The sequence below is a fragment of the Peromyscus maniculatus genome, chromosome 9, assembly GCF_049852395.1.
Source record: "Peromyscus maniculatus bairdii isolate BWxNUB_F1_BW_parent chromosome 9, HU_Pman_BW_mat_3.1, whole genome shotgun sequence".
Classification (NCBI taxonomy): Eukaryota; Metazoa; Chordata; class Mammalia; order Rodentia; family Cricetidae; genus Peromyscus; species Peromyscus maniculatus.
The window spans coordinates 53,476,675-53,502,354 of NC_134860.1; the positions used below are offsets into that span (position 1 = coordinate 53,476,675).

At 49.8% G+C, this 25,680-nt stretch overlaps 1 protein-coding gene across 2 annotated transcripts; it reads left to right on the forward strand.

Moving 5' to 3' along the window:
- Positions 1 to 12,407: 12,407 nt before the first annotated feature.
- On the forward strand, positions 12,408 to 24,728 carry Nfatc4 (nuclear factor of activated T cells 4). Of its 2 annotated transcripts, XM_076545046.1 has the most exons (11): positions 12,408 to 12,505; positions 12,893 to 13,020; positions 14,091 to 15,186; positions 16,648 to 16,810; positions 17,413 to 17,612; positions 20,319 to 20,491; positions 20,878 to 21,018; positions 22,037 to 22,092; positions 22,792 to 22,918; positions 23,074 to 23,655; positions 24,349 to 24,728. In XM_076545046.1, the coding sequence occupies exons 2-11, from the start codon at positions 12,921 to 12,923 to the stop codon at positions 24,414 to 24,416; spliced, it is 2,706 nt and encodes a 901-aa protein (XP_076401161.1). In that variant the 5' UTR covers positions 12,408 to 12,505; positions 12,893 to 12,920; the 3' UTR covers positions 24,417 to 24,728. The 2 variants fall into 2 exon arrangements, with proteins under 2 accessions (XP_076401161.1, XP_042140843.2); XM_042284909.2 differs by lacking the exon at positions 12,408 to 12,505 and having other exon boundaries at positions 12,730 to 13,020.
- Positions 24,729 to 25,680: the final 952 nt, after the last annotated feature.

Consider the following 25,680-nt stretch of genomic DNA (forward strand, 5'->3'; position numbering starts at 1 on the left):
ATGGCAACTTATATTACAGATTGGTTATGCAGTCCACACAGACTTATAAAGTTGACAGGTGCCTTTTACCTGCTCAAACATAGAACAGAGAATCATCATTAGCTGATTTGTACACACTGCACATTTCATACTTATGTCAATGCAGATAGATATATGTTACCTTTAAAAGTTTGTATTTTTTTTTTTCAAAAGGAGCAGACACCAATGAAGACAAGTAGTCCAGGTGATCCAGTCTCCCAGAATGCCTCTTTTGCAGTTTCTCAAAATTCTTCATGTAAAACAACTTCAAAGCTGCTAGCTGAGATAGTCCAGCCTCAGACTAAGCTAGCCAGAACTTCAGATGAGCCCTACACATTCTCATTACACAGAGACTGGGCAACAAATGGTAGAGCTAGCTCTCCCAGGACTTGATCAGATCTCAACTTTCTCAGAGTCTCCTAAAGATGCTGCCACCCTCAACAGGAAGTGGCCTAGAGAACCCAATGCTCACATTCTCAAGAGGTACGGTGGGTGGTTTTTGGTTATTCAGTGGGTTATGAATGTTTGTCATCATTTAGCAGAGTTGGTTGCAAGTTGTTACCAGTAATGGTAAGGGAAGAAACTAAACAAGGGAGGCTGGAGTCAAGGATCTCCTTCTGAAAAGAAAAAGAGAGGATATAGGAATGATAAGATAAAAGGGTAGATTATTGACTCCTCTCTCTCTCTCTCTCTCTCTCTCTCTCTCTCTCTCTCTCTCTCTCTCTCTCTTTGGAGCTGAGGATCTGACTCTACTTTTAAACTTAAAAGCAACTATTTTTTTTTTCTGAGACAGGGTTTCTCTGTGTAGTTTTTTGGTGTCTGTCCTGTAGACCAGGCTGGCCTCAAACTCACAGAGATCCACCTGGCTCTGCCTCTCGAGTGCTGGGATTAAAGGCGTGCACTACCACCACCCAGCCATCAGTATGGGTTTTTATATATTGTATGTTTCTAATTTTGTTTAAGGTTTTGTACCTATGCAGCTCACTTAACAATATAATAAAGTTCTAGCCCTTGAAAGCTATTATTACAAACTGTTTAGGATAATTAAGAAATGAAGGTTAGTATTTAGTCATCTAACAATCAAACTTGTAGTCACATTAGGTATGTTTTCAAGGTTAAACAGATGTATTTTAGATAGATAGATGGTCTTCAAACCCTTCAGAGAGCTACAGAATATGGTATTTAAGATGTTTTGACATCTTTTCATGACAGTAAGACATGCCTGCTCCTTGGCAGCACAAGTTACTTCCAAAAAGGATGGTGGGCATCAAAGAACCTCCATATGGAGTTTGCTTTCAATGTGGCAAAGCTAGCCACTGGGCAAGAAACTGCCCTTGCCTTGACTGCTGACAGTCTGCTATCCAAATTGGACAGGTAGGACACAAAAGAAGGTGACTGTCCAACTTTGCCAAGACCAGGTAGGACAGTCCTTCAAAAACTCTTGCTTCACAGAAAAGTCTGTCAGATATTCTAGGCCTATAGGCCAAAGATGGATGCCCCAATATTGCAAAGGAAACTTGGGTAACTGTCCAGGCAGTCAGATGTCTCTGTCATTTCTATAGTTTTGGAAGTTACTTGCTCTGCACTTATTGTTTACTCAGGTAATATTATATCATTCTCGGGTCTTTGATGGAGTTGAAGACTAGATAGTTATAGTTACAGTTTTTCTTGTTACCAAATTCAAAAAAGAAACTCACAAAAGAGATGTAAAGTATATAAGATTGAGAGACATAGAAGCTTAAGTTGTTTGTCCAAAAAAATGTTTTAAGATCTAAAAAGATATTTTTAGGATAGTTATACAAGTTTATCATAAAAAGTAGTTTAGGTATAAAATGTTGGATTCATCGAGACAAAATAGATGATAGAGTATTTTCTCCAAATTTGCCAAGTACTAATGGACCGGACATTGTAAATATAATTCTTTTTTTTTTTTTTTTTTTTTTTTTTTTTTTTTTTTTGGTTTTTCGAGACAGGGTTTCTCCGTGTAGCTTTGCGCCTTTCCTGGAGCTCACTTGGTAGCCCAGGCTGGCCTCGAACTCACAGAGATCCGCCTGGCTCTGCCTCCCGAGTGCTGGGATTAAAGGCGTGCGCCACCAACGCCCGGCTATAAATATAATTCTTACCTGATAATTATTCTTTTTTTTTTTTTCTGGAGCTGAGGACCGAACCCAGGGCCTTGTGCTTGCTAGGCAAGCGCTCTACCACTGAGCTAAATCCCCAACCCCCTTTTTATGGCTTTTTTCCCTCGTAATTATTCTTATTGTATATAGTTTTATGGTGTTAGAGTTAAAAAATCTTTCCTTTTTTATTTAGACAAAAAGGGGGAAATGTGAAATAATCTTTTTGTACATTGTGAAGATGTGTCTTTGCCAAGATGCCTTCTTATTGGTTTAATAAAGAGCTGATTGGCCAATAACTAGGCAGGAAGAGGTTAGGCAGGACTTCTGGGGAAAGAGAAGAATTCAGGATGAATCTAGGCAAGGGAAAGATGCCAGTGAGACGTTAAAGAAGTTGGGCATATGGTACAGAGGAGAGGTAATCAAGCCATGTGGCAGAACTTAGATTAATGAAAACGGTTAATTTAAGTTGTAAGAGCTAGTTAGGGAAAAAAAAAAACCTATGTTAAGACCAAGCTTTCATAATTAATAATTAGTCTCCATGTCATTATTTGTGAGCTGTTGGAAAGAAAGTCTGACTACAAGACAGGGAAACCAAAGTCTGCAGTTAGAGCAACTCATGTGATGTTGAGCATGGAACTGATGCAGTGGGACTGGAGAGGGAGAACCCAGGGCTAGAGAGTCTTCTGAGGTACGTATAGAAAGATCTGGGGGGTGAGAAAGTCAGAATATTTAAACTTCTATTTGGGGACATTGATAGAATGGTAAGGCCATAAACTCAGAGATGATATGTAGAAAGGACACAGATTGTGGGAATAGATTATGAATGGAGGTGGAGAGCCACCCCCACATGAGAGCCACATGCTGCATCCTCAAGGGATCTTGAGCTGAGCAGGCAAGAGAAAACATGAGACCAGGACATGAAGAATGATGAAAGCCTAGTTGAAATGAACACCGTGGGCCAGGTATGGTGGTGTACAACTGTAATCCCAGGGTACTGGCTGGTTTTGTATCAACTTGACACAAGCTGGAGTCATCAGAGAGGAAGGAGTGTGGTGGTAATCTAATTGTACTGAATTATTATTTTGATTGTATGTTAATAAATAAAGTTGTCTGGGGGTCAGAGCTATTAGAGCCATAGCAAGAGTGTGGCGGTGGTGGCACACGCCTTTAATCCCATAGATATCTGTGTGTTCAGGGTCAGAGCTATTAGAGCCATAACAAGAGTGTGGCGGTGGTGGCACACGCCTTTAATCCCATAAGATCTCTGTGTGTTCAGGGATATAGCCAGCATTGGAGACATATGCCTTTAAGACCTAGGGGGCTGTACATTCAGACAGTGATGAGGCAGTCATGTGTTTGGGTTTACAACCAATGAGAAGGCAGAACAACATACTATAAAAAAACGAACCGACAGGAAGTAGGTCTTTTTTCGCGAAGCTGGGACAGCAGGAGGAAGGGTGAGATTTTAGCTCTGAGCTCTGACCTCTCAGCTTTCTCTTTTACATTGTTTCTGTGTTTCTTATTTAATAAGACGGTTGGATACATCAATAAAGGAGCCTCAGTTGAGGAGATGCCTCCTTGAGATCCAGCTGTAAGGCATTTTCTCATTTAGTGATCAATGGGGTGGGTTCAGCCCATTGTGGGTGGTGCCTGGGTTCTATAAGAAAGCAGGCTGAGCAGGTCAGAAGGAGCAAGCCAGTAAGCAGCACCCTGCCATGGTCTCTGCATTGGCTCCTGCCTCCAGGATCCTGCCCTGCCCTGTTTGAATTCCTTTTCTGACTTCCTTTGGTGATGACAGCAATGTGGAAGTGTAAGCTGAATAAACCCTTTCCTCCCCAACTTGCTTTTTGGTCATGGTGTTTTGTGTCAGCCATAGAAACCCTAAGACACCTAGCTAGCTACTTAGGAGGCTGGGGCAGGAGGATTGTAAATTCGAGGGATACATGGCAAGACTCTGACTTCCAATAAAATTTAAAAGGACTGTGGTTGGAGACAAAGTTTAGAGCTAGAGCGTGTATTTAGTACTCAGGATGCTCGGGGTTCCATCTCCAGGGCTGCCAGAACAAACTAGGCAAACAAAGCAAAAACACCACGTCTAAAACAAGCAAACACCCTCGGTCCCTCCCACACACATGCAAACCGGCGGACTGAGGACTGGGGACGGAGAAGCAGGACCATGGTCATGAACGGGGAAGGGCGTCACTGAGTTAGCTGCTACGGAGAGGGCATCTGGATACCACTGGACTCTGCAAAAGGAGAAGCTGAGCAAGGACAGGCAGGCGGTGCTTTCAATGGCAGATTTCAGAAAATGGGAGCCAGGTAACCCAGGAAGGAGGAAAAGCCATTGCTGGGTGTTGTGTTGAAACTGTTGTAGGTGATTCCAGTAGAAGCTTTAGACTCTACAAGTTGAGAGAGTGTCCTAAGGCATGTCACACAAAGGATTCTGCTGAAACCATCCACAAATCTGGGTGTGTATCGGCCAGGGTGGACACCAGCGGGTGACAACTCCCCTGTATTTCCCGGCTGTCTCTGTATCACAGCAGGAGGTGGGCAAGCTGTTTGTGTGGGAGAAGAACCTGTGGTTGTCCTTGGGGCCATTCTCTTTTGTTCCAGGCTGGCTTCAAACTCACCATGTCACTGAGGATGACTTTGAACTTCTGATCCTTCTGTGGGGAGCACAGATGTGTGCCACCAGTTTCAGCAATGCTAAGGGATCAGCCTCGGGGGGTTCCTGCATTCTAGTCAATGAGTTCCACCAACTGAGCTAGAGCCCTAGTGATGGCTAATTTTTATTTTATTGTATTTAACTTTTAGTCTTTCCGAGACAGGGTTTCTCTGTGTAGATTTGGTGCCTGTCCTGGATCTCGCTCTCTAGACCAGGCTGTGCTCGAACTCATAGAGAGATCCGCCTGACTTTGCCTCCCGAGTGCTGGGATTAAAGGCATGCGCCACCAACACCCAGCGTGATGACTCATTTCACATATCAATTTGGAGAGATTTTTTTTTTGAGATTAAGATCTAAGTTGGTGAACTTTAAATAAACACAAATTGTTCTCAGTAATGTGATGAGCCTCATGTGGTCCCCTGAAAGCATGAATGAAACAAAAACTCACTCCCTCTAACGAGAAGTGCTGATTGCCTGCCTGCCAGCCTTTGGATGTTACCTGTACCTTTGACTCCTTTGGGTCTCGAGTCTGTAGATCGGCACTGAAGAGTCTGTGGTTGTCAGCGTCCATCATCATGTAAGCCAGTTCCCTATAACAAATCTCTATGGATTCTCTACAGTCCTGAGGTCCCCAAGTGGTACAGACCTGGAGCAGAATGTGATAGCCAAGGTGCAGGCTTCAGACAGCATGCTGACAATGCAAGGCCCGTCTGAGTTGGAGCAGAACTGGTCACTTAGGTGTGCCTGAACCCAGAAGTGGTTGCTTACAGCAGGGACATCTACCAGGGATAATAAGACAGGTAGTAAAGAAGGAACAAAGAATTCTCTTCCTTTTCCTTTTTTAAGGAAGAATATCTTACGTTGAGTCTGTGAAGAAAGGAGAAGGAAGGGAAGGGATGAAGTTCTCTAAGTAGCAGATAAGGATGGTGTGATGGTTGGTATTACCAACTTGATATAATGTAGAATCATCTGGGAGACAGGCCTCTGTGGATGCCCATAAGGGTCCTAAAGTCAGGAATCCTGGATTAGGAGTGGAGAAAAAGCAGGGCGGTGGTGGCGCACGCCTTTGATCCCAGCAGAAGCAGGCGGATCTCTGGGTGTTCGAGGCCAGCCTGGTCTACAGCGTGGGATCCAGGACAGCCAGGAGTACACAGGGAAACCCTGTCTTGAAACAACAAGAACAACAGCAACAAAAAGAGTGGAGAAAGAGAGGTGAGCACTAGCAGGCTTGCACTGCTCTTCCGGTAGAGACAGCACGACCGGCTGCTTCAGTCCCCCGATACGGGCTTCCTTGTCATGACGGACTATGGCCTGAACCTGTGAGCTAAATGAACTCTTTCTCCTTGAAGTTACTTTTTGTCAGGGTATTTCATCACAAAAACTAGAAAAGAAACTAAGGCAGATGAGTTTTATAGGCATAGATAAAATAATTAGGCTGTGTTGAGGCCATGTGAATGATACCACAATAAAAGAAATTAATTTTTTTCTTACACATAACACCTCCCCCCCCCCCTTTTGTTTTAGTTTTTAGAGACAAAGTTTCTCTGTGTAATAACCTTGGCTGTCCCGGAACTTACTCTGTAGACCAGGCTGGCCTCAGACTCACAGAGATCTGCCTACCTCTGCCTCCTGAGTGATGGGATTAAAGGTGTGTACCACCACGGCCTGGCTGGTAGCCTGTGCCTTGAAAATCCCAGCATCTGAGAAGCCAAAGCAGGCAGTGCTCTGTGAGTTTGAAACCAACCTGGTCTACATAGTGACTTCCAGTCTAGCCTGGGCTACACAGCAAGACCCTGTTAGGAAAAAAAAAAGTTTTATCAACGGGAGTGAGGTAGAGTCATGAATCTGCCTCTATTGTCTGTTGGAAATCTGTATGTGGGGCTAGCTAGACACTCAGCGGGTCAGGGTCCTCATCGTGTAAGTCTGGTGATCTGAGTCACGTCTCTCGAACCCTCTTCACGGTAGACAGAGAGAACTGATTCTACAACGCTGTCCTCTGACCGCCCCATGTATGCCATGGCAGGTGTGCCCGTGGATGTGTGTATGTCCACACTCGAGCAAGCACACACGGGCACAAACACCACTAATAATTAAGAACAACAACAAACGTAAAGATGCATTTGAGGCTGGTGAGATGGCTTAGCAGGTAAAGGCCGAGCCCCAAGCCTCATGACCTGAATGCCGTATCCAGAACCCTCATGGTAGGAGGAGAGAAATGACTTCCACAAATCATCCTCTAACCTCGACATGTGTGCTGTGGCGTGTGTACACAATAAAGAGGTTAACATGTAATTTTAAAAAGTAAAAAAAAAAGTATGTGAAGATAATTTGGACAGTTGCTGATAAATTTCAAAAAAGTTAAGACTCAATATAGAAATCGTAAATTTTATTTATTCCTATGGTAGACTAACATGCGATATGTTTCCTTTTTAAAAATGTGTTACATTGATTTGTTTGTACTTGTGTGTGCATGTATGTGTGTATCCATGTGCCTTGGTGTGTGTATAGACATCAGAGGACAATTTCATGGAGTTGGTTCTCTCCTATCACCATGTATGGGTCTTGGGGTTTGAACTCGGGTTGTCAGGTTTGGCGGCAAGCACCTTTTCACACTGTACGGCCATATATAGTTTCCCTTTTTTAAAACCAAAAGGCAGGGGTTGGGAAGACGGCTCAGTGGGTGTGATGGTTAGCTTTACCAACTTGTCACACCTAGAATCACCGGGAAAGAGAATGCCGACGATAGACTACTGTCTGAATTGGGTTGACCTGTTGTCCACTGTGGCAGATTGTCTCCGTTGCCTTCCTTGATATGGGAAGACCCAACCCCTGTATGGGCAGTACTGTTCCTTAGACTGGGGGTCCTGAACTGGATAAGACATAGCGCTGAGCACAAGCAAGCCAGCAAGCCAGTGGGCATGCGTTAATTTCTCTCCGCTGTTAACTGTGGGTAGGCTGTGACTGTCCACTTCAGGCTCCTGCTGCTCTGACGTCTCTGCTATGATGGATGGTAATGTGGAACTGCGAGCGGAAATGAACTCTTCTCCCCTAAATTGGGTATTTTATCACAGCCCCAGAAAGGAAACGGGGGCAGTGGGTAGAGAGCTTGCCACACAACTGTGAGGATTGGAATCTCGATCCCCAGACCCCCAAAGAAATGTAACCTGCCTGTAACTCCAGCACTGAGGAGGCAGAGCTGAGCAAGCGAACCTAACTAGACTAGCTGAATCTGAGAGGTACAGGTTCTGAGAGAGACTCTGCCTCAGTACACGAAGTGGAGAGCCGTCAAGGAAGACAGCCAACATCAACTTTGCACCTTCACGTGCAGACGTATGTGAACACACGTATACATGCCCACATCATATACAGGCAAAAAGTATAACAGAATCATAATGACTAATTATATTACAATTGCAATATTAATATAACTAATATTATATTAGGCATGCTATTAATATAATTACAATGACCAATCCAATACTTTTCCTCTAGCATGCATCCATTTATTGATCTATCCATATATATATTTGGCATTATATATATGAAGTCAATAAATTTTTTTTACAATCTGCATTTCCTTTCGTGTGTGTGTGTGTGTGTGTGTGTGTGTGTGTGTGTGTGTGTGTGATCGAGATGGCGATGCCTGTGCCCAGGTTTGTGTGTAGGTCTGAAGACAACCTTGGCTGTCTCCTAGCCTTCCTCCTGAGATAGCCCCTCTGTACCCTTTCTAACTAAACCAGGTTACCTGGCCTGTGAGCTTCTAGGGACTCTCCTATCTGAACCATCTTCCATCTTGCCTCGGGCACACCAGGATTGCAGAGGCAAGCTCCCTACCCTGCCTTATGTGGGTGCCGAGGATTTGAACTCAGGTCCTCACACTTGCACAGCAGGTGCTTTACCCACCGAGCCATCTCCTCCGCTCATTCTCTTTGGTTTGCTGCTTTCTCTTGACAGCATCTCACTATTAGCCCTGGCTTGGCCGTGGAGTGTTGGGATTAAGGGTGCATCACCATACTCGGCCCTGCATGTCTCTTATGGCCATTGCTTATTATGGTTTTTGTCACAGCTAATACTGAAAAAAGTTTCTTATAAAGAAAAGTTTTTATTATTATGATGATGGTTTTTTGAAACAAGGTTTCTCTGTGTAGCCTTGACTGTCCTGGAACTCACTCTGTAGACCAGGCTGGCCTCGAACTCAGAGATCTGCCTGGCTCTGCCTCCTGAGTGCTGGAATTAAAAGTGTGCACCATTACTGCCCAGCTTTGAGAAGAATTTTTTGGTTTTTTTTTTTTTTTTTTTTTTTTTTTTTTTTTTTTTTTTTCGTTTTTCGAGACAGGGTTTCTCTGCATAGCTTTGCGCCTTTCCTGGAGCTAGATTTATTTATTTATTTATTATGTATAGTGTTCTGTTTGCATGTACCCCTGCAGGCCAGAAGAGGGCGCCAGATCTCATTACAGATGATTGTGAGCCACCATGTGGTTGCTGGGAATTGAACTCAGGACCTCTGGAAGAGCAGTCAGTGCTCTTAACCTCTGAGCCATCTCTCCAGCCCCTGGTTTTATTTTTTTGAGACAGGGTTTCTCTGTGTAGTCCTGGCTGTCTTGGAACTCGCTTTGTAGACCAGGCTGGACTCGAACTCACAGAGATCCGCCTCCCGAGTGCTGGGATTAAAGGCGTGTGCCACCAAGCCGGCGATGTTTTTTCTTTCTTAATGGAATCTTGCTATGTAGCCAGAAATGGCCTCCAACTGGTAATACTCTTACCTCAGTCTCCTAAGAACTGAGATTTCAGGCCAGAAATGAGGTCCACCTATCATTTATTAACTAAGGGGATAAAAGCAAGTCAAGAAAAAGTATGTCAGGGCTGGAGAGATGGCTCAGTGGTTAAGAGCACTGGCTATTTTGCCAGAGGTCCTGAGTTCAATTCCCAGAAACCACATGGTGGCTCACAATCATCTATATTGGGATCTGATGCCCTCTTCTGGCATGCAGGAATACATGCAGGCAGAGCACTCACAAAAAAAAAAAAAAAAAAAAAAAAAAAAGAATAAAATTCAAAGCTGGGTGATGGTGGCCCTTGCTTTTAATCCCAGCACTTGGGAGGCAGAAGCAGGCGGATCTCAGTGAGTTCAAAGCCAGCCTGGTCTACAAAGCAAGTTCCAGGACAGCCAGGACTGTTACACAGAGAAACACTGCCTCGAAAAATCCAAAAGAAAGAAAAAAGAAAAAAGTATGTTTACCATAGCCTCACACACATAAAGATGTCTGTATACAAGCATATGCTAAATGGATAAAAAAAAAAAACTGGACTGTCAGAATTAACCACATATTTTGTCTGATTTGAATCATTTATAAAAAGAATGCATTTTGTGTAATTAAAAAAAAAAAAAAGCTAAATTCCACCTCCAAGTCTGTCGAATAATACCAATTGGAATACAGAGCAAAAACTGGTAATGGCATCGTGAGTTTATAGTTCCAGCACTTGGGAGTGGATAAGGCAGAGTTCCAAGACAGCCTGTGCTACAGGAGACTGTCTCTAGAACAAACGGACTGAACAGCACAAGGCAGAAAATCGAGCCGGTCACAAGGGAACTCGTTCAGGTGTGCGCGCTAGGGGCCAGGGGAGTTGAGAGCCACAAGGTGGCCGGAGAAATTCGCCAAGTGGGAGGAAGGGCAGCTGGGCTTTGTGGTCGCCAGGGGGCAGTAGTGTAGGGCAACCTAAACTTAGCTACCAGCCCTGGGCCTCTAAAGCCAGGCAGGACAAGTCAGAGGTCATATGTTCCATCCCTCTGCCTGAGCCTAGGCAGACCGGAGAGTTTGCAGTAGAGGATGCCTCAATCCGAAAGTTTGTGTCCTTCTGAGCAATCTTTGACAGTAATACCTCACTCGCGCCAAACTGTTCGCTCTTCTGCCTCCTTTCTTTTGCAACACTCCAGTGGGGAAATTGAGTCACTGGGAGGAGAGGGGAAAGAGAGCCGAAGTCAACCCTCCCTGCCTCCCAGACGAGGGAAGGGGGAGGGTTCTCCAGGAAAACAAAGCGGGGTGGGTGGGGAGGCGGTTGGCTGGGCAGAAGCTGAGCCAGACACATGGAGAAACACTGCCCAGGATCAAAGGAAATATGACATTTGAAAAGAATGTGCGCGTCTGCTTGTGCCGCTGAGCGGGGGGTATGAGGGAGCAGGGCCCGGGCTGAATTTCCGGGTCTGTCCTCCACGGCTTCCCTCCTCCGTCCCCCCTCCTCTTTGCAGGGGAGTAGTTGATGATCTCGAGGTGCTCCTCGCCCGTGGGTTTCTCCAGTTCGAGGGGAAGCAGGACGGGAATGTAACCTGAGAAGAACCGAAGGGAAGAAGGGCGGGCGGGGGTGGTGGTGGTGGTGGTGGTGGCGGCGGTGGTGGAATCAAACCAGGCAGTCTCCCCGCTCGGCCTCGGAACATTCTTCCCTCCCGCCCGCCAAGCCTCTCCTCCCTGCCCCTCCCGCCCCGCGGCCCTGGGCTTGCAGCCGGGGCAGCGCCGCACGTCATTGGGGTCCCCCGGGGCTGGGGGGGGTCCCCAGGACGGGCTCGAGGGAGGCCTGGGAGGAGGAGGGGCGCCGCCTCCGCCGCCAAGGAGCTGGGGCCCGTCAGGCCAGCCCCCCTTCCCTCTGCCCCGCAGAGCCTGTTTCTCATTAGAGTAATGGGCGCGGTCCCCGCCCGGCTCCCGAGTGTTTGTAAACGTCTGACCCGAGGGCCGGTGCTTAACCCATTCGGTGCTGGCCTCGGGCTGCGGCCGCTGCTGCTGCTGCTGCTGCTGCTGCTGCTGGGGGCGCGGCCCAGAGCCCGCGGGCTTTAGAGACCAGAGATCCGTGAGGCTTCTTGGGGGGAAGTTTGGAAGCAAATGGTTAGCGTGCGGGGGAGAAGGGTGACTGCTCCCCCGCCCCGCAGCACCTGCCATCCAAAGAGAGCATCTCCCGTCCCACTTCTTCTTCCAACTGGGACCCTTTTTGCTTGCCCTTCCTGGAAACTCCAGTCCGGGTCTTCCTCCCCTGCCCAGGTGACAGGTGTCCAGCCCCGGGGCCTACATTTTCAGCTTCGGGCCCCTTCTAAACCTGGCCAGGAATTTAGGAGAGCCGGGAGGGGGACTGCCCTTGGAAGACAGAGTCACTCCAGTCTGCAGCTCTTGGGAGGGAGGAGGGAGCCGACTTCCTCCGTGGAGGCTAATTAATGGCCTATCTAGGTGGCTAGGACAAGGGTGTCGGCAAAGCCCGGCCTGGATCTCCGCCCAGAAGGGGCTGCTGGCCTTCCAAGGCTTCCCGGGGTTAGAAAGGTCTGGGAGACTCTCGGGACAGCTAAAAGTTCTGCATCTTCAGGGACTGGGAGGAGGGGCCGGTGGAGGTGATGGTGGAGGCGTGCCAAAGCTCCCTGAAGGCCCTGGTAGAGTGGTCTCAGCGAGGGTGGAGGAAGGAACGGCCTCCTGTCCAGAACAGCTCCGAGCCTCTCTCAATCCCGGAACTCCCGTCTACTCAGACTTGGATCCAGGGAGATGCTAGCTATACTCCTCTTCAGATCGCAGGGAAGGATGTACCGTGGGCCCGCACACTGGGGGCCCAGAATATGGCCTCTTTAAGGCGACTCGGATTCCCCCCACCTCCCTCCCTCAGCTGAGACGAAATGGGCTGAGGTTTGGGCTCCCAGTAAGAAGTGATTGTCACAACTGCGAGCCAATAGGTACCATTAGGGTCCTATAACGTTTGAAGGGACCATTTTCCAATTCATTTTTTTTCCCTCCCTCTTTGAAGGGGGTGGGGCTGGAGAGATGACTGAGGGAGGGAGAAAGAGTGGGGGAGGACTAGGGGCGCGTGGTTTTCCCATCTCATCCCTGGAGGAGGGGCCGGAGCATCCCGGGTAGCCAATCAGGGACAGGCTGGAGGGGGGGGGGCCCGCTTTGAAGAAGTTTGGGGGAAAAAAAGTTTGGAAAAGTTTCTATAATAACGAGGGGGCGTCGGGAGGGAGGCGGCAGCGACAGAAGAGGGGGCGTCCCAGAGAAAGGGAGGGAGGGAGCCACCCGCGCGTGAAGCTACAGCAGCGTCCAGAGCCTCCCCCCCTCCCACCCAGGCGGGACCTGGGGGCTCCGGCCGGATCCATGGGGGCGGCAAGCTGCGAGGATGAGGAGCTGGAATTTAAGCTGGTGTTCGGGGAGGAAAAGGAGGCCCCCCCGCTGGGCGCGGGGGGCCCTGGGGAAGGTTAGTGTGGGGCTGGGAAGGGGGCTTTGGGCCAGTGATTAAAGGGCAGGAGGGGTCCGAGTCAGGACACTTTGGAGGCTGCGAGCCTGGGCTGGGGGTTGAGGTGGGCCAGAGGTTGAGGGGAGCCGGAGGACTCCACTACCGAGGCTGAGGAAGTGAGGCTGGGGGCCACGGCACCACTTTTTCCTTTTTAGGTCGTGACTGGGGTGGGAGTGGGGGTGTTGTTGGCTACGCGCCGCCTCCTGGCTAGGCCGATTGTCTCTGTGATGGGGGGCGGAAGGGAACCTCGGCCCCCAAGGGCCCCGGGGCGCCGGCTTGGGAAGGGGAGGGTTGGTTCTGGAGTTTGAGGCTTTGGGACCTGGGCCTGGTCCTGCAGACGTGACGCCTGGGGCTGGGGGGCTCTTTCGGGCAGCGCAGGGGCACCCCTCCCCCTCCCCCTGTCTAGCCGCAATGAGAGGCAGATGGCTGGGATCGAGCCGGGGGCGGCGGCCGCTCGCACGGAATCCGCGCTGCCCGCTGCCCCCCGGTCCCCCCCTCCGCCCCCCCGTTGGCTGGGCCCCGCACGCATCACCCTCCGGCTGCACCTCCGCCCCCTTTTGGGGGGGGGCGAGGGAGGAGCCACCTCCCCTCGTCACCACAGACATGCCCCCATCCTTCCCACCCCCAGGCCACGGTTGCGATGGTAACTGGGGTTTCTGCCAGCACCATTTGGGGGTTTGGGAACCGTTGCTAATTGGGTTCATGTGTGAGTCGCCCCCGGCCCAGCCCAGAGCCTGGGCAAACACACCTCCAGGCCCGTCTCGAGCGCTCCGCCGCCCAAGGTCCTCACCTTAAGTCCCACTTTCTCTGGTACCCTAGGTCCCAGGGCCAGGGGTTCAGAATATGGGCTTCTGGCACGCCTGTATCTCGTTTCTGTCTGCTGATGCTCCACTTTGCTTTCGTCCTGAGACTAGGGGAGACCCCTCCTAGCTGAGCATCTCAGGCTTTGGGAGCTGACCATCGGAGGAACCTAGACGTCTCACCAGCTTCTCTCTCCCTCTCTCCCTTTCCTCTCCCTCCCTTTTTGACAGAGCTGGACTCAGAGGATGCCCCTTCATGCTGTCGTTTGGCCCTGGGGGAACCCCTTCCTTATGGTGCTGCTCCTATTGGTATTCCCCGACCCCCACCCCCTCGGCCGGGCATGCACTCACCACCACCCCGTCCCGCCCCTTCACCTGGCACCTGGGAGAGCCAACCGGCTCGGTCGGTGAGGCTGGGGGGCCCAGGAGGGGGTGCGGGGGGTGCTGGGGGCGGTCGTGTTCTTGAGTGCCCCAGCATCCGGATCACATCCATCTCTCCCACGCCCGACCCACCGACCTCGCTAGAGGACACTCCTGAAACCTGGGGGGACGGCTCTCCTAGAGATTACCCCCCACCAGAAGGCTTTGGGGGCTACCGAGAGGCAGGAGGCCAGGGCGGAGGTGCCTTCTTCAGCCCGAGCCCTGGCAGCAGCAGCCTGTCTTCGTGGAGTTTCTTCTCGGATGCCTCGGACGAGGCCGCCCTGTATGCAGCGTGCGATGAGGTGGAGTCAGAACTTAATGAAGCGGCTTCCCGCTTTGGCTTGAGCTCTCCGCTGCCTTCGCCCCGGGCTTCTCCTAGGCCATGGACCCCGGAGGACCCGTGGAGCCTTTACGGTCCAAGCTCCGGAGGCCGAGCGCCGGAGGATAGCCTGCTACTCCTCAGCGCTCCGGGGCCCATCCCAGCCTCCCCTCGGCCTGCTTCACCTTGCGGCAAGAGGCGCTACTCCAGTTCTGGAACCCCATCTTCGGCCTCCCCGGCTCTGTCCCGCCGGGGCAGCCTTGGGGAAGAGGGTCCAGAGCCACCTCCACCACCCCCATTGCCTCTAGTCAGGGACCCTAGTTCCCCTGGCCCCTTTGACTATGTGGGAGCTCCAGCCACCGAGAGCATCCCTCAGAAAACCCGGAGGACTTCTAGCGAGCAGGCAGTGGCCCTGCCTCGGTCTGAGGAGCCTGCCCCGTGCAATGGGAAGCTGCCTTCCGGAACAGATGAGGCTGTGGCTGCTCCAGGGGGTCTTCGGAAAGAGGTGGCTGGCATGGACTATCTCGCAGTGCCTTCTCCCCTTGCTTGGTCCAAGGCCCGGATTGGGGGACACAGCCCCATCTTCAGGTGAGGGCCAGATCTGGGACCTCTGTGCTCTTCAATCCCTGTTCTGCAGGGAGCAGACAGGTCAAAGGGAGGATGAGTTTAAGGACAGGTTCAGCTTCCAGGTGTTCTCCACTTCTCATAAGAGCTAGTGCAAGAGGGCCCCAGTTACCTAATTGGTTTTAAGGCAATTAAGTTTGAAGAAAAAAAAAAACAATGGCCGGGCGGTGGTGGCGCACACCTTTAATCCCAGCACTCGGGAGGCAGAGCCAGGCGGATCTCTGTGAGTTCAAGGCCAGCCTGGACTACCAAGTGAGTTCCAGGAAAGGCTCAAAGCTACACAGAGAAACCCTGTTTCGAAAAACCAAAATAAAATAAAATAAAAATAAAACAAAAAAATTAAAAAAAAAAAAACAAACAAAAGAAAAAAGAAAAAGCCAGCAATGGACTGAGCTGTAGATGGCTGCTTCCTGTGGATGTATTAGAAAAGGCGCTTCACCCCCCCACCTGTCAGTCTTCTGAGAGGAACAGTTAGGTGAGGTGGAGTTCCTTTAGGGTTTCTCACACTTCCTGATCAGCCCTGGCTCCGACAGGTTGATCTTAGCTTCTGGTTGTTTAGACAGAACAGATAGAAGAGCCCTGTGTCCCATTACAAGAAGCCCTCCTCTAACCCTTACTTTCTAAGTCCATGGCTTAAGAGCATCACTAAAGTTACAGGTATTTGCAAGTCAAAGAATTTATATCGAAACTTGCATTTCTATCCCTTCTACTCTTAAAGAATTATGTGTTTCCACAGTCCTAAGCCGTGAGCTGTCAGACTGAGGTGGCTCCATCCTGAAAAGTTTCTAGGGGGAAGCTGGACCCCCTGGGATTCCCAAAGACCAACATTTCTCAACCTTGGTAGACATTTTGAGTTTTGAGTTGGGCAGTTTGTAGTGCAGGGTGAGCATCCTCCCGGGCCTATTCATTAGACACTAGTGGCACCTTTTGCATTAGTTATGGCAATTAGAAGACTGCCAAATATTGGGGGTGGGGGAGGTGGGCAGGAAATTGCCAGTTGAGATTTAGCAGCAGAGTGTCTGTAAGCACCATTCCAGAGAAGCAGTTCTTACCCCTTGCAACTTTTCCTACTTAGCCCCAACTAGTGGGGAAGGATTTGGCCTGGTAGCAGGGAAGCCAGCCCTAGGTTCTACTGTAGGCTTCTGCCCTCAGTCTCTGTTTTTCTAATGCTTTTTCTGGTCTAAAGGGGCACCTCTGTGCTGTACCTGCCCTTCTAGGTCGGAGGGTCATCTTCCACACCCCCACCTTCAAAGGACTCTCTTCCCCATCAGCACCCCTGTTTGAGTTTTTGGAATTTACTTTTGCTGTGGTTTTTTTTTTTTTTTATTATTTCTCTCATACCCATACTGCCCCCTCCCTCACAAACCCGGTGTGATTGTGATGGGTCTGAGGTTCCAGACGACCATGCCCTCCTCTTCTACCCAGGACCTCTGCCCTACCTCCCCTGGACTGGCCTTTGCCCAGCCAGTATGAGCAGCTGGAGCTGAGGATTGAGGTGCAGCCGAGAGCTCACCACCGAGCCCACTACGAGACGGAGGGCAGCCGAGGGGCAGTCAAAGCTGCTCCTGGAGGTCACCCTGTGGTCAAGGTAAGGGGCAGAGGGCAGGCCCGGTGTTCTCTCTCTCCTCCCACCCCGGATTCCTGCAAACGCGCTTCAGCTGCGCACAGAATCATGGCACTGCCCTTTCCCACACTCTATCTCAGCTGTGACCCTGCAGGCAGCCTAGGGGAGGGGCCGGAACTGAGGAAGGAAGGGTACACAGCAAGGACCCGGATATGCTTTCTACTCTTCTTTTCTGTTCTCCTGCACCCCCACCCTCCCCGGCTCACCCCGTGGGACATCGGCCTCGTGTCTACTTTGGAAAATGGTGACTTGCCAGATGTGGGGGAGGGTTTCAGCTGAGGCCAAAGGTTACTGGGAGTTAGGTTTTTCCTCTATATTGAGTTGGGCTAGTCTTTCTTGGAAGCTCTTCCTCCTTTGCCCAGCCCAGTTTGGGCCTTCCAAGAATAACACTGTGAACTTCAGACCACATTTTCTCTATGACTGATGCCCAGTTTCCCACAGGGAATTCCTTACAGGATATTCTTTATCTTTCACCATTCCCATCCTTGGACGGAAAACCCAAGGATGGATAGAGGGCAAAAGACACCGGGGCTTTCACATAGGTGGCCTCTGTCTCCCTCTGTCAGCTCCTAGGCTACAGCGAGAAGCCACTGACACTGCAGATGTTCATCGGCACTGCAGACGAGAGGAGCCTGCGGCCACACGCCTTCTACCAAGTGCACCGCATTACCGGCAAGATGGTGGCCACGGCCAGCTACGAAGCTGTAGTCAGTGGTACCAAAGTGTTGGAGATGACCTTGCTCCCAGAGAATAACATGGCTGCCAAGTAAGTCCCTAGCCAGCTTTCCCTCAGCCTGCAGGGTTTTAGGACCAGAGAGGCCCACTTTTTCTTTTCCCTAGAAGAGCCAGACATTACCACGCCAAGTCAGTTTCCAGCCTTCTAGGCAAGTGTTTTGTGTAGCAACTTTTTCTCTGTCCGGCAAACCAGCTTGCAAATAACAACACAGAGACTTCTTATTAATTATGAAGGCTTGGCTGATCACTTAGGCTTGTTCCTAACTAGATCTTATAACTTAAATTAACCCATTTGTATTAATCTACATTCTATCACATGGCATTACCTCTCTTCCATCTTGCACCTCCTCTTTCCTCTCCATGTCTGGCGCCATGATTCCTTCTCCTCTTCCTCTCTCTCTGCCTGTAAGTCCCACCTATTGTCCCTGCCTATCTATTGGCCATTCAACTTTTTAGTACACCAATCACAGCAACATATTTTCACACCGGGTATAAATATCCCCCTTTTTGTCTAAATAAAAAGGAAAGCTTTTAACTCTGACATAGTAAAACTATACACAATAAGAACAATTATCAAGTAAGGTTTACATTTACAATATCCAGTCCATTTGTATTTGGCAAATTTGGAGAAAGTACTGTATTATCTATTCTGTCCTAGTGAATTCAAGTTTTATACCTAAACCATTTTCTATCCTAACTTGTATTACTATCCTAAAAATCTTTTTAGACCTAAAAACATCTTCTTAAACAATGTAAGCTTCTATGTTTCTCAATCTTATAAACTTTACATCTCTTATGTAAGTTTCTTTTCTGAACTTGGTAACAAGGAAAACTGTAACTATAACTATCTAGTCTTCAACTCCATCAAAGACCTGAGAAGGATATAATATTACCTGAGTAAATAGGAAGTGTAGAGCAAACAACTTCCAAAACTATAGAAATGACAGAGGCAGCTGACTGCCTGGACAGTCACCCAAGGTTCCTCTGCAACATTGGGGCATCCATCTTTGGCCTTTAGGCCTAGAATATCTGACAGACTTTTCTGTGATGCAGGAATTTTGAAGAACCCTCCTTGTCTTGGCAAAGTTTGGCAGTCACTTTCTTTTGTGTCTTGTTTGTTCAATTTGGACAGCATTCTGTCAGCAGTCAAGGCAAGGGCAGTTTCTTGCCCAGTGGCTAGCTTTGGCATAAGGAAAGTAAATTACATATGGAGGTTCTTTGATGCCCAGCATCCTTTTTGGAAGTAAGTTGGTACTGCCAGGAGCAGACATGTCTCACTGTCATGAAAAAATGTCAAAACAGCTTAAATGCCATATTCTGTAGCTCTTTGAAGTGATTGAAGACGATCTGTCTAAAATATATCTGTTTAACCTTGAGAACATACCTAATGTGACTACAAGTTTGATTGTTAGATGACTAACTACTAACATGTCTTTCTTTATTATCCTAAATAGTTTTCAAGGACTAAAACTTTATATTACATTTTAAAATGAGCTGCATAGGTACAATACCTTAAACAAGAGTAGAAACATATGTACAATATAAAAAACCCTTAAATTTGTATTAATATAAAAAATCCATTTAATGTAAAATAATTGAGACTAGTGATTATTCAAAAGTAGACTCAACAATCCACCCTTTTATTCTATCATTTCTGTACTGTATCCACCCCCCTTTTCCTTTGAGCAAGAGATCCCTGAATCTAATTTCCTTGGTTCATTTTTTTTCCTGACCATTATCATCAATACCTTGTAACCAACCCCCCTAAATGTTTGATGATAAACATCCATAATCCACTTAATGCCCCAAAACCATCAACCCCACCTCTTGGGAATGTGGGTGTTGTGTTCTCTAGACTGCTTCCTGTTGTCTGGGAGCAACAGTATCTTTGGGGGGACCCTGAGAAAATTAGGATAATGGTCAAGTCTTGGGAGAGCTAGCTGTATTATTTTTTGTTTAGTCTCTGTGTGATGGGAAAGTGTAGAGCTTATCTGAAGTCTTGGCTGGATAGTCTGTGAAGTCTTATGTGGATATACGTGGACCCACATTGGGCTCCATATGTAGCAATCTTCCTTGTCAGACTGTCTGCGGATCATCAGCCTGCAAATACTGATCTGGAGACTTTTTATTAATCATGAAAACTTGGCCTATAGCTTAGGCTTGTTCCTAACTAGATCTTTTAACTTAAATTAACCCATTTGTATTCATCTGTCATGTGGCCTTACCTCTCTTCCATCTTGCATCTCCTCTCCATGTCTCCTGGCATCTCTCTCACCTGCCTCAATTCCTCCCCTCTTCCTTTCTTCTTGCCCAGAAGTCCTGCCTATCTCTCCTGCTTATCTACTGGACATTCAGCCTTTTATTACACCAATCACAGCAACACATCTTCACACAGTGTACAAAGAGTCTGTGACACTTTTGTCCCATTGAGCTATATCCTCAACTCTCTCCTCCTTCCTAAAGTCCTGGGAGTTGAACCTAGGGCTTTATATATGCTAGGCAAGTGCTCTGCCGCTAAGCCTCATCCCCAGCCAGTTTCTGGCCTTAATATCTATGAAAGTATTTTTTGAGGCTGGGGAGCTTTCTGCGAAGGCCATCTCTAGATTAGAAAACAGTCTCCTTAAGCACCTTAGACAGTCTGATGGCCTTCGACTGGGAGTGGGAGCTTCCCCTCTAGAAAATGCATCTCTGTCGCACCTTTGGCTAGGAAGGCTTCCCATCTCTCCTTTGCCTTCAGCATCGACTGTGCTGGAATCCTGAAGCTTCGGAATTCAGACATTGAGCTCCGGAAGGGTGAGACAGACATCGGGCGCAAAAACACACGTGTGCGGCTGGTGTTCCGTGTCCACGTGCCCCAGGGCGGCGGGAAGGTCGTCTCTGTGCAGGCCGCGTCCGTGCCCATCGAGTGCTGTGAGCAAACAGGCCCTGGCCGGTTCTCTGTGTCCTGCCGCTCTTTTGTCTGTCTGTGTCCCCGTTTCCTCTACACAGTGCCCCGCGCCCTGTGTGTCACGGGTAGCCCTGTAGCGGACTCAGCTCTTGTTCTCCCGTCCTGAGGGAGAGGTGAAGGTGGTGTTTGAGTTGGCCCCTGCTACAGACTCTGTCTCAGGGATGGTCCAGATTCACCTGTCTGCTCTGTCGCTGCTTCAGGAGTGGTCCTTCCACAGTCTGTGTGGTTTCCTGGTTACTGTTAGTTATCTTTTGTATTTGCCCCCGGAAAGAGGGCTCCCCTAGTGGTGGAGACGGTTGTCCTTTCTGCACCCAGCCCAGCCAGGCTTCTTTATCTTTATACCTTGCAGCCCAGCGCTCAGCCCAGGAGCTGCCCCAGGTGGAGGCTTACAGCCCCAGCGCCTGCTCCGTGAGAGGAGGGGAGGAGCTAGTGTTGACGGGTTCCAACTTCCTGCCGGACTCAAAAGTGGTGTTCATTGAAAGGGGCCCTGGTGAGTACCCCCTGGGGAGAGGAGAGAAGCAGAGCTCACAACCAGCAGGGCAGACTCCGACACTGTCACATGGCCACCAAGCTGAGCGTCAGTCTCTTTATCTACCTCTCCCCATCGCGTACAATCAATTTCTCATGGAAGTGGCCACAACCGAAAACACCAAGGATAGTGAGCAAAAACAAGAAATACGGCTGGGCGGTGGTGGCCCACGCCTTTAATCCCAGCACTCGGGAGGCAGAGGCAGGCGGATCTCTGTGAGTTCGAGGCCAGCCTGGTTTACAAAGCGAGTTCCAGGAAAGGCGCAAAGCTACACAGAGAAACCCTGTCTCGAAAAACAAAACAAAACAAAACAAAAAAAAACAAAAAAAAAAAAAAAAAAGAAAAGAAAAGAAATACACATCCTGCTCAGTAAAGCATTAGAACTGAAGAGGGCACTCAACAGCCGTCGTAGATTCTCCTGGGCCTGTCCTGAGTTGTGAGATAAAAGCACAGCTGTGATTATGAGAGCCTATGGGGCGCCCCAAGATGGAGCTGTAGGGGTGCAGAAATGGGAGATAGGATTCGGGATCCAGCCACCAACCTGTGGGCTCCCCCTTCCTTCAGCCGTTCTCACGGATGGCCCAGCCCCGAGACCTACATTTAGCACCCTGGGGTCTACATCATTAGTCTTGGTGTAGTGCCTCCCTTCAAGATGGGACCTATTGCTACTCCACTGTCCATCTTGGGGGTACCATAGGAGGGGATGTCTGAGTCTGAGGTGGGAGGGCTCCAGGGCTGCTTCTAGCACGAACTCTCTCTAGGTCCCTGCCATTTCCCTTGACCTCTGTTTACCATTTGTCTTCAGTGGGGGCAGTTTTCACCCCGTCTTTTTCATCGGGTAAACATCTGGTATACTCTGTGTCAGACCTGCTAAGGATCTTTTGAATCTGATGTTGACCCCAGCAGGAGGGGAAAGGGCAGGGGACCGGGCCAGGGGGTGGACCCTAGACCAAGGTGGAGCTCTTCTCCTTCTGCGCAGATGGAAAGCTGCAGTGGGAAGAGGAGGCTGTGGTGAACCGGCTGCAGAGCAGTGAGGTACGTGCCAGTGTCCCCGGGGTCCCCAACCTGGCTGTGGGGGAAGGGGTGGAGGAGTAAGGAGTTCTCAGGGGGGCCCCTTAGAGCCAGGTGGGTCTCTGTGAGCTCCAGGCCATCGTGGTCCACAGAGAGAGTTCCAGCACAGTCATAGAGAGACCCTGTCTCTAAAACAAAGCAAAGCAAAACAAAACAAAGCAACAAGGTCTTTGCCTGGGTGGTGGTGGTGGTGGGGTTGGGGGGGGGCACCTTTAATCCCAGCACTCCAGCCTGGTCTACAGAACGAGGTCCAGGACATCCAAGGCTGTCCTGTCTCAAAAAACAGAAAGAAAAGAAAGAAAGGAAGGAAGGAAGAAAGGAAGGAAGGAAGGAAGGAAGGAAAGAAGGAAGGAAGGAAGAAAAAGAAAGAAAGAAAGAAAGAAAGAAAGAGAGAGAGAAAGAAAGAAAGAAAGAAAGAAAGAAAGAAAGAAAGAAAGAAAGAAAGAAAGGAAAGAAAAAAAAAAAGAGGGCCCCTTACTTATGGGTTTGGACTCCAGAGTATCTTTTTCTGGCCTGAAGGGTCACGGTGCTCTAGTAGAGAGCTTCCTCTCCAGGGAACAGATTTGCTCCTCAGCCGTAGAACTAGGAGATAAGAGTTGGTTGGAAGGGTTGGGCTGATAGAATGTCTCTAAAGACTTGTGTCTCATCCTCTGTTCTCACCAGGTGACGCTGACGCTGACCGTCCCCGAGTATAGCAACAAGCGGGTATCCCGACCAGTCCAGGTCTACTTTTACGTCTCCAACGGGCGGAGAAAGCGCAGTCCGACCCAAAGTTTCAAGTTCCTACCTGGTGCGCTCTAAGACTGCCTGTGGTGGGGGCAGAGGGGGGCCCCCATGTGAGGGGAGAAGGGGTGGACGAACCCTCAGAAGGGAAGGAGGTTGGAAGGTGTACTGGTGGAATGGCCAGAACCTCACCAGCCTCCTCCTGTCTCCTCATCTTCCCAGTGGTCTTCAAGGAGGAGCCCCTGCCAGACTCATCTCTCCGGGGCTTCCCTTCCGCATCGGGTCCCCCCTTTGGCACTGACATGGACTTCTCACCACCCAGGCCCCCTTACCCCTCCTATCCCCATGAAGACCCTGCTTATGAGACTCCTTATCTGTCAGAAAGCTTTGGCTATAGCACACCCGCTCTCTACCCCCAGACGGGGCCCCCACCATCCTATAGACCTGGCCTGCGGATGTTCCCTGAGCCTGGAGGAACCACAGGTTGCACCCGCCCACCTGCAGTCTCCTTCCTTCCCCGCCCCTTTCCTGGTGACCCGTATGGAGGACAGGGCTCCTCTTTTGCCCTGGGGCTTCCGTTCTCCCCTCCAGCCCCCTTTAGACCTCCATTACCTTCCTCCCCACCACTTGAAGACCCCTTCAATCCCCAGAGTGCTGTCCAGCCCCTGCCTGCCGAGGGCTACAATGAGGTGGGGCCAGGCTATACCCCTGGGGAGGGGGCTTCGGAGCAGGAGAAATCCAGGGGTGGCTACAACAGCGGCTTCAGAGACAATGTACCTATCCAGGGTATCACCCTGGAGGAAGGTGGGTGTGGGATTGGGGACTGTGAATCTGAGTGAGTGCAAGAGATCGATGTGCATGTGTACTGAGGGCCAGAGCGTGGCTTGTCCCAGGACTAGTCAGATGTCTCCGGAGCAGGTTCTTGGTGTGTGTGTGTGTGTGTGTGTGTGTGTGTGGCCACCTGAATTCAGCACCTTAATTCTGAAGGGCACATGGAGTATCTATTCCAGCTTTTTTTTTTTTCTGTCTCTGCCCTAATCACAAAATTTCAGCCCTAGAAGTATTTCAAGACCATTCCATCTAGTTCCCGGAACTGTAGATTCAAGCACTGAGTTTCAGGGAGGGACGGTGACTTATGGAAAGTTCCCCTTATCTTTCTCTGGAGACTGTAGTCTGCTTTGAGGATGGAGACCTCCCTATTTTGTCCCTTCTTCGTCCGGCTGACGACACCAACGTCTGACCTGCTGCCATTGGCACAGGCCGAGCTGACGGGAGAATGCTATATAATGATGCAGGGCCGGGAACCCTTGTGGATGGAGTTGGACCAAACCTAGTTAGGAGCAGATGTTAAGAGACAATGGGGAAACTGAGGCTCGACCAAAGAGGAATCCAGATATGTCCTAGCTGGAGGCCTGCTTGGAGCTGAAGGGGGGGGGTGGTCTCTGAAAAAGGAAAAGACCTGCCTTAGCCTTTCAACTGCCCCCCCCTCCTTTACAGTGAGTGAGATCATTGGTCGAGACCTGAGCGGCTTCCCTGCACGTCCTGGAGAAGAGCCTCCTGCCTGAACCACATGTACTGGCCCCAGAAACCCTGCCTCCTTGCCCTCTTAACTGGGGTGCTGGCTCCAGAAGCTTGGGGCCAACCCTAGTTTCTCTTGGCCCAGCTTCTCTCTTCCCGTCTCCTCTCCCAGCTGAGGTGTGGCCCCCAGACCTGGTGCTGTCTTGAAAGGGAGTGAGAGTGTGGGGGATGGGGGCCGAGGGTGGAGACAGAGGCTGGATGCCAGAACGGACTGGGATGAAAATAATGTCCAGGCTGTGCAGGCTGTGATGTGGGCAGGCTGGACAGGTTGATGGGTAATAAACTGCTCACTGACCAGCGCTTCAGCCTCCAGAGCTCTTTGGAGAAAGGGGTGATGTGAGCTTACTCCAGCTCTGGCCCAAGGAAGCCGAGAAGTGGGGAAGAGGTGGGGCATGGCTTGGAGCAATTCATCTTAAGGGTCTCCCAGATGGAGAGGGATGCGGGTATACCGAGGGGCTCCTGAGGCTCCCTGGCTGGAGCTGAGGTTGGGATTCAGGATCTTCACAAACGTCTTTACTTTATCCTCCCTGGAGGTTCGGGTTCCTTAGCTTTAGGATGAGGCCTAGGAATCCTTGTGTTCCCAGGCTCCTGTGTCTTGCCACCCTTGATTTATAGTCAAGGTGGGAAAAGGCCAGTCAGGTTTCTCACTCATTTGGAGAAAGAGGAATCTGAGGTTCAAAGAGAGAAGCAGGCTTGCCTAAACTCACAGAGTGCCAGCAGCATGCTGGACGTCGCCTTCCTGGATTCCTGCCCCCTCTGCACATTTGGACGACATGCTAACCCAGAAGATTCAGGCCCCTGAGGCTCGTTCTTTGAAGTGAGGGAGGGGATGAGGGAGAGTTAGCATGGGCCTACCAATGGAATCTCCTCTCCCTTGAAGATTGTGAAGACAGTCTGGAAATATTTATACTTTAGGAGCAGACTGCAGGAGGTCTAGCAGCCTTCCTAAGAGCTCTGAATTCTTGCGGCATGCACACGCTCCAGGCTCATCCTGCAGGTATGCCCATGCCGGCCTTCTGCATAGGGACATCCTTTGTCATTACCCGATCAGGCAGGAAGCTTGGTCTGTTCCTTATCTTGATGGTCTCTGAGACTAAGGCGCAATGAGCCAGGAAGAGGCAGACTATCTACTGCTTACCTGGAGCCTGGTACACAGGTATGGAGCACAGTCAGCTTGATGGGTTCCATTCACCTTCAGAGGGCACACTTAAGACATTCAGAGAGCCAGTCCTTGGAAATCTTGACTCACCT